The sequence below is a fragment of the Cervus elaphus genome, chromosome 23 (genome assembly GCF_910594005.1).
Source record: "Cervus elaphus chromosome 23, mCerEla1.1, whole genome shotgun sequence".
Lineage (NCBI taxonomy): Eukaryota > Metazoa > Chordata > Mammalia > Artiodactyla > Cervidae > Cervus > Cervus elaphus.
Window position 1 is genome coordinate 10,530,522 of NC_057837.1, and position 6,979 is coordinate 10,537,500.

The following is a 6,979-nucleotide window of genomic DNA, read 5'->3' on the forward strand; positions in this document are numbered from 1 at the left end:
GCGATTAAAGATGCATTGTGTAAGAAAATGACCAAAATGTTGACCGAAAACTAGAAATTAATCTTCTGATATAGTGCTACAAGTTTGTTTAATTCATAAAAAGGATTTCTCTAGGATTCCTTCAAATACAAAAACATCCATATATGGCTAGTGTTTAGATGCCAGTCATTCACTTATGCTTAGGGGTAGAAAAACTGTAGTGGGTTCAGCAGAGCTTGGAGATGATTATGAACACTTGCCAAGGCGAAATCAATTAGAAAGGAGGTCAAATATCTGAAAGTATATGTTTGGTTACTAGGCAATAAGATTTCATTTCTAAAGTAGAATTTAAATGTAGCTTTTCAAGAAATTTAAGAAGTTAATAAGTATCTCTTAAAAATAGAAATCTAGGACAAAAAAAACCATAAAATTTTTGTCTTCTTGTTAGCACAGATAATTATGGCTTTTACTTAGTGCACATAAGTCAAATAAACAGCTCAGAAGTTGAAAATAAGAATCATTCATATCAGAAATCCTAAACCCAAGGAAAAAAAGCTAGTAGAACTAAACTTGATCAAGTAAGTTGCCATGCTGTTATTTGAAGGGCATGGAATTGAGGTAGAAAATCCTACGTTTGTTTTTGGAGAAAGAGTCATATGAAGTATTGAAATTTCCAATGCAAGGGCGGCTCCAGGACTGGCCTTGTGGTGAGAGTGCTCAGTAAAGACCTGTTCTGCTGTTTCTCCACCTCAAGTTCGGTGCTCATCTCTGCCAGCCTCCAATTAGTCCTGGGGAAGATGGAAAACACCAGTTTTGTTCACGATTCCCTAAAAGATTTGCATTTTGTAAGCTGTCGCACAGTAAATGGAATTCCCATCACACCGTGTGAGCACTGGAAGCAGAGAGCAGACCTGCTGTCAACAGTGACAGCTCTGACCTTGTTCTAAAGAAGCTCACGTGTGTCTGGGCTCCTCAGGTAACAAGTCACAGCTGGGAGAGGAGAGAAAGGGCGTCAGAGAGAAAGGGAGGCGGGCTCACAGTGACGCCTGCCGCCTCTGGGACACGCCTGCCCCCAGGAAACAGGGATGAAGAAACACGCCATCCCACAAATCCATTTTCAAGCGTTTCCTTTCACCATTCTTATATATACCTTCCACTCATGACCGTGGAGAAATTAAGCACTTGGCTCTGAGGAATCACCTAGAGCCACAACCTTGAGGGCAATGGGTGACAAAAGGGCTAAAACAGCCCCAGGAACAATGACAAGTATGCTCTGCTTTTCCAAAGTTCATTTTATGTTACTTCATTTCTACGAAGGGCCTACATCTGCACCTGTATCTCATAATCAAAACAAAGAAAAAAATCTGAAGAGAATTTTTGGTTTCATTTCAAAAGGCAAAAAGTCAAAACAGCGTTCAGTGTATGTTTTTACAATGAGAGGCATCGCGCTCCCCAAGCAGGGAGACCGGTCCCAGCGACCTCCTTCCCCGGAAGCCACACCCCACACCCCAGCATCAAGTCCCACAGCCCTGAACCCTCTCTGGGAGCACCTGGGCTTCCCTTGAGCATGCTTATTTTGGGCATCGACTAGCAGAACGCGTCCTCGGGTCCCTGCTCCTTTGCTGTGCTCTCTGGGCTTGTGAAAGGTGTCCTAGGAGTGCTCTGCTTTCAGAGGCGGGGAAGCCTGGACTCGGCTGCAGGTGGGATCTGCCCTTTCCAGCCTCCATACAAACCCTCACTCAGGTCACCATGCCAGCGTCAGCCACTCTGGGAATTACCCTGCCTTTCACCCCTGTGTGAATCTTCCCTGATTTCACAAGCATGCTTTTACTTAGTGTAGGAAAACTTACAAGGATATCTTATTACTCATTTTTCTTAGGATGCCCTCTAGCAGTGACTGACTACCTAGCTTCACTTCCTACTAATCTCAGGAACCTGGCTCTATAAAAACTAGGCTTCAGAGACAAATTAATGGACTAAATTTATCTTCTGTGATTCTGTGTTTTGACTTACATGTCTAGTTCATTTTCCAATGACTTTCTAACTTCTAGTTCCTCTAAGTAGAGTTTCTTATATTTTTCCTTCTCTGCTTTCTTATAATCTTGTAAAGTTTCCGTCCTGGATAGTTCAGATTCCAAGTCTTTAATTCTGAGTTCCATCTGACTTCTTACGGAAGCAATATGCCCCTCTCGGAACTGCTCTGAGATTTCTTGACATGCTGCTCGTGTCTAAGTCAAATTTAAAAAGATACATTTTTTAAATGATTATAACCTGAATAATGATATTTGTTCCATTTAGTTTTGAGTCAGGAATTCAGAGAGTGATTTTAAATGTGAAAATAAGAGGAACTTTAAAATAATCATCGTCAATGTGACATGAATTAAATCTGAATTATAAAATAAACGTGGAATCAATGTTATAGTAGTACTTAAGGAACCGGATGATTCAAAGACTAAGAGGATGAAGTGAAAATTTAGAAATTGAACAAGACAAGAATAATTCAAGAGGATGGTACCAGTTCTAAACCACATATTTGTTTTCCCCCCTCATAGTCTTGTGTATACCAATTGGTCTTATAAGTAAAAGGATTCTCTAATGAGAAGCATTCTGAAAGATCAATTTAGTGATAACTGTGATGGAAACTGAAATATTTACAAGGAGAAACAAGTGTGCCCCTCCTTCCAGAAATCTACAGAACACACTGCTCTAAGGGAAGCAGAGGAAACACATAAGCTGTATCCATCCAAAATGTAATTTACACTGAGGTGAATTCAAGCACATGACAGATCAACAAATTAACCTGCAAAAATAGGTTGACTTCTTTCCATTTCTCTAGGAAGTCCTGTCTCACTCTTTCTTCAATCTCCCGTTTATACTGCTCAACTTGAGGGTGTTCTATCATCTTCAGTTCCATAGGACTTTTGAGTTTCACTACTTCTTGCTCCAACTTCTTGTTCTCTTTCTCTAGTTTCTCACACTTCCTTTGCCATCCTTTCATTGATAACAACTCCCGTTGAAGAACTTGATATGTTGCATCCAGGTGCAGACACTGTGAACACGCAGCTCCCAGCTCTGCTGGAAGATGATCAGTCTGCAAGAATAAAACAACACCATTTAGTTCTGAGGAAAGTGGACTGAGCACAGCCTCGCTCAAACCGAGGATCAAATATATACCATGGTATCTGTATTGGAGAATGTAGGGCCTGGAATAACTCAGAGAATCAAGAAAGAAGTTCAAACCACCAAGAGTCACAAAATATACTCTTCACTATCATCTTAGTCTCACAACATTTGCACTTGATTTTACACTCTTTTATTGTTCTACAGTAATACTTTTCTATCTTTCCTCTGTAGAATGACTGCAAGCCACCTCCTAGTAGAATGTCTCTTACCCCTTTCTCCCATCTTATCCCATGGTTTTTAAAGAAGTTTGAGGTATCCTGTATTGAGTTATCTAGGGCCGAGTTAGTAAATGTCTCCCAAAAGAAGATTGTGAAAATAAGACTCTAATGGTTAAATCTTGTAAATGTGGATTCTAATCCAATAAGCCTTTTCCTGAACTACAAACAGTTTTTGCTAATTTGAACTGCATTCCAAAGAGAAATGATTCACAAGGTTAAAGAAAGGTTAAAGAAATCCCATCTCCTAAGAGTTTAGTGAGATGATCCATACATTTTTCTGAACAACAAAAAAATGCCTCATTCTTGTAACCCTTTCTTACTTTCCACAGAATAAGAGACATACCAAACAAAAGAAAGAAAAAATATTTACTGGAATATCAGTGACACTGAATTGGAAAGAACTTTCCTTTAGACAGAATGATTACTTGGTAAGTCGACGTGATTGGAGCTCGTGGTTTTCAAACATGTCTCCAAATTCTTTGACACTTTTCTCATGAAATTCCCTCTCCTTAAGTATGCGTTAGTCCTAGTAACTGATTCCTCCTGGACAGAGTCTGGGGAAACTGCTGTGTGAGTTTTAAAGCTAAATAGCTTCTGAATGTTGCTCTGTGGGGAAGCCAACTCTCAGACTCAGTCAACACGCTGTGAAGAAGCACAGCCCACACACAGAGCACATGTCAGTGTCCCCACTGACCGCCCCCACCTAATGGCCCCTCCAAAAGCCAGCTCCAACACCAGACGTGCGCACGGGGAAGTCTTCAGATGACTCTGGTCCCCACCTTCACGACATCCCGGCTGATGCAACTGGAGAAGAAATGAGCGGGGCTCACTCACTGAGCCTTGCGCCAGCGCAGACTTGTGAACAAAGGAAACGCTGTTCTGAGTCACTGGGCTTTGAGGTGGTTTCTAATGCAGTTTGTTAACAATAAATAACTGGCACAGACACTGATATTAAACATGGGGTTCAGTTCAGTTCAGTCGCTCAGTTACGTCTGACTCTTTGTGACCCCATGGACTGCAGCACGCCAGGCTTCCCTGGCCACCATCAACTCCCAGAACTTGCACAACTCGTGTCCGTCGAGTCGGTGATGCCCCCAAATTAGGTACTGCTGTTAAAAAAGAGCTGAAACATGTGAGAATGCCTTTGAACCTGGAGGTAGGTTGCACTTGAATGGATGCAGAGAAAGAAATGAAAACCCAATGGGCTTCATCACATTGTACACAGAAGCCTGATGGTCCTTGAAGATGCTGCCGATGATGGCTTCTAGGCAAGAGAAGAAACGGACACTGAAACATGGGAGGCGGAGACTCTTGCTCTAAAGCAGCTGAAAGTAAATCAATGAGAGGGATAAGCTATCAGAAAAATTTAAAAGTGCTATTAAATATAAAGGAACCAAGACTCACTGGGTTCAATATCTGTATCCCCTTTACAGCATCTATCTCCACATGTCCAATTGTCACAGGATGCTAAAGGACAGAAATGGCTTCTGGGCTAAGATCAAATCTCGGGTGCTGCCAGGAAAACATGGTCTAAAGGTAAAACCTGTAGACTGTAAGTGTAAGACCCTGGAAAGACTTAAGGTGGTGCCTCAGATTCCTTAAAGGATCTTAAGAGGAAAAGAACGCTAAAAGTGTCATCCTGCAAAGTTTCACAGGAAGCCCAAGGTGCAGGGCTTCCTTGAGAAAAGATTTTGGAGGGTAACTTTTCCAACGGCGTGAACCCCAATCAAATTCACAGGACACTAAGAGCTTTAAAGAGAACCTTGGCAGCAAAAACACTGCTTGTTTGTTTGACCTAACAGAGACCAAGTGTGAGCCGCCCACTCATGTCTGCCTCTGTGCCCCATAGACTGAAGCCCACCAGGCTCTTCTGTCCATGGGATTCTCTGGGAAAGAACACTGGAGTGGGTTGCCATTTCCTTCTCCAGGGGATAGGGCTTCCCTGATAGCTCCGTTGGTAAAGTATCTGCCTGCGGTACAGGAGATTCTGGTTTGATCCCTGGGTCGGGAAGATCCACTGGAGAAGGGATAGGCTACCCACTCCAGTATTCTTGGGCTTCCCTTGTGGCTCAGCTGGTAAAGAATCTGCCCACAATGCAGAAGACCTGACTTCCACTTTCACTTTCTCCGGGGGCTCTTCCCAACCCAGGGATCAAACCTGGGTCTCCTGCATTGCAGGCAGATTCTTTACTGTCTGAGACACCAGGGAAGTCCAACCGAGAGACCAAGACATACAAAATGAGAAGAGGCCTGGGGATTTTCTTAGAAGTTCAATAAAGAGGAATCTGGCTCAGGAACTATGAGTCACCTACAGACAGAGGGCATTTCTTATGAAAAGGACAGCACAGAGCTCAGACTGCAAGCACAGAAATAAAAAAATAATATTATCTTTCATGAGTTCACGAGGGATAAGCATTTGTAGTCAATGGAGTTTATAAACCTGATATCAGTAAGGACAGATTTCAAAATGAATGACTTTGCTTCAAACAGCTTAAAATGATTTTTCATCATTTCATCATTTTTCTGGAATTTAAACTGGCAACATTTATTTGTTAAACAGAGAGGTTTTTACACATAAAATTGACCATCTGGTGATGTCCATGTATAGACTCACCTACTGTGTTATTGGAAGAGGGTGTTTGCTATGACCAGTGTGTTCTCTTGGCAAAAATCTGCTTGCCTTTGCCCTGCTTCATTTTGTACTCCAAGGCCAAACTTGCCTGTTATGCCACATATCTCTTGAGTTCCTACTTTGCATTCCAGTCCTCTATGATAAAAAGTACACTGTTTTTTTTCCCATGTTAGTTCTAGAAGGTCTTGTGGGTCATCATAGAACTGCTCAACTTCAGCTAAAGGGTTCTAAAGGACAGCACGGAGAGATAAGAAAGCCTTCCTCAGCGATCAATGCAAAGAAACAGAGGAAAACAACAGACTGGGAAAGACTGGAGATCTCGTCAAGTAAATTAGAGATACCAAGGGAACATTTCATGAGAAGATGGGCCAATTAAGGACAGAAATGGTATGAACCTAACAGAAAGCAGAAGATATTAAAAAGAGGTGGCAAGAACACAAAAGAACTGTACAAAAAAGATCTTCATGACCCAGATAACCATGATGGTGTGATCACTCACCTAGAGACAGACATTCTGGAGTGCAAAGTCAGGTGGGCCTTAAGAAATGAGCAAAGATAGTGAAGGTAATGGAATTCCAGTTGAGCTCTTTCAAACCTAAAAGATGATGCTGTGAATGAGCTTCACTCAATATGCCAGCAAATGTGGAAAACTCAGCAGTGGCCACAGGACTGCAAAAGGTCAGTTTTCATTTCAATCCCGACGAAAGGCAATGCCAAAGAATGTTCAAACTACTGCACAATTGCACTCATCTCACATGCTGGCAAAGTAACGCTCAAAATTCTCCAAGTGAGGCTTCAATAGTACCTGAACTGAGAACTTCCAGATGTTCAAGCTGAATGTGAAAAAGGCAGAGGAACCAGAGTACAAATTTCCAACATCCCTAGGATCACAGAAAAAGTAAGAGAATTCCAGGAAAACATCTACTTCTGCTTCATCGACTACGTCAAAGCCTTTGACTGTGTGGAT

At 42.0% G+C, this 6,979-nt stretch overlaps 3 protein-coding genes across 11 annotated transcripts in view; 1 reads left to right on the top strand and 2 right to left on the bottom strand.

Annotated features, from left to right (window-relative positions):
- Positions 1–6,979, top strand: part of LOC122682154 (ninein-like protein) — a 705,741-nt gene that overhangs the window by 260,061 nt on the left and 438,701 nt on the right. The gene's annotated exons all lie outside the window — the stretch shown is intronic.
- The window catches only part of LOC122682170 (ninein-like protein), a 137,875-nt gene that overhangs the window by 31,013 nt on the left and 99,883 nt on the right, over positions 1–6,979 (bottom strand). The gene's annotated exons all lie outside the window — the stretch shown is intronic.
- Positions 22–6,979, bottom strand: part of LOC122682153 (putative ankyrin repeat domain-containing protein 19) — a 67,275-nt gene continuing 60,317 nt past the window's right edge. Inside the window, exons 19-20 of one of the 2 annotated variants that reach the window (XM_043884943.1) lie at positions 2,780–3,070; positions 22–767 (exon numbers count right to left, since the gene is read on the bottom strand). In XM_043884943.1, coding sequence (XP_043740878.1) covers positions 762–767; positions 2,780–3,070 — 297 coding nt within the window. In that variant the 3' untranslated portion in view covers positions 22–761. Of the gene's footprint in view, positions 768–2,603; positions 3,071–6,979 lie in introns of those variants that run through there. The other variant, XM_043884942.1, reaches the window with a different exon arrangement.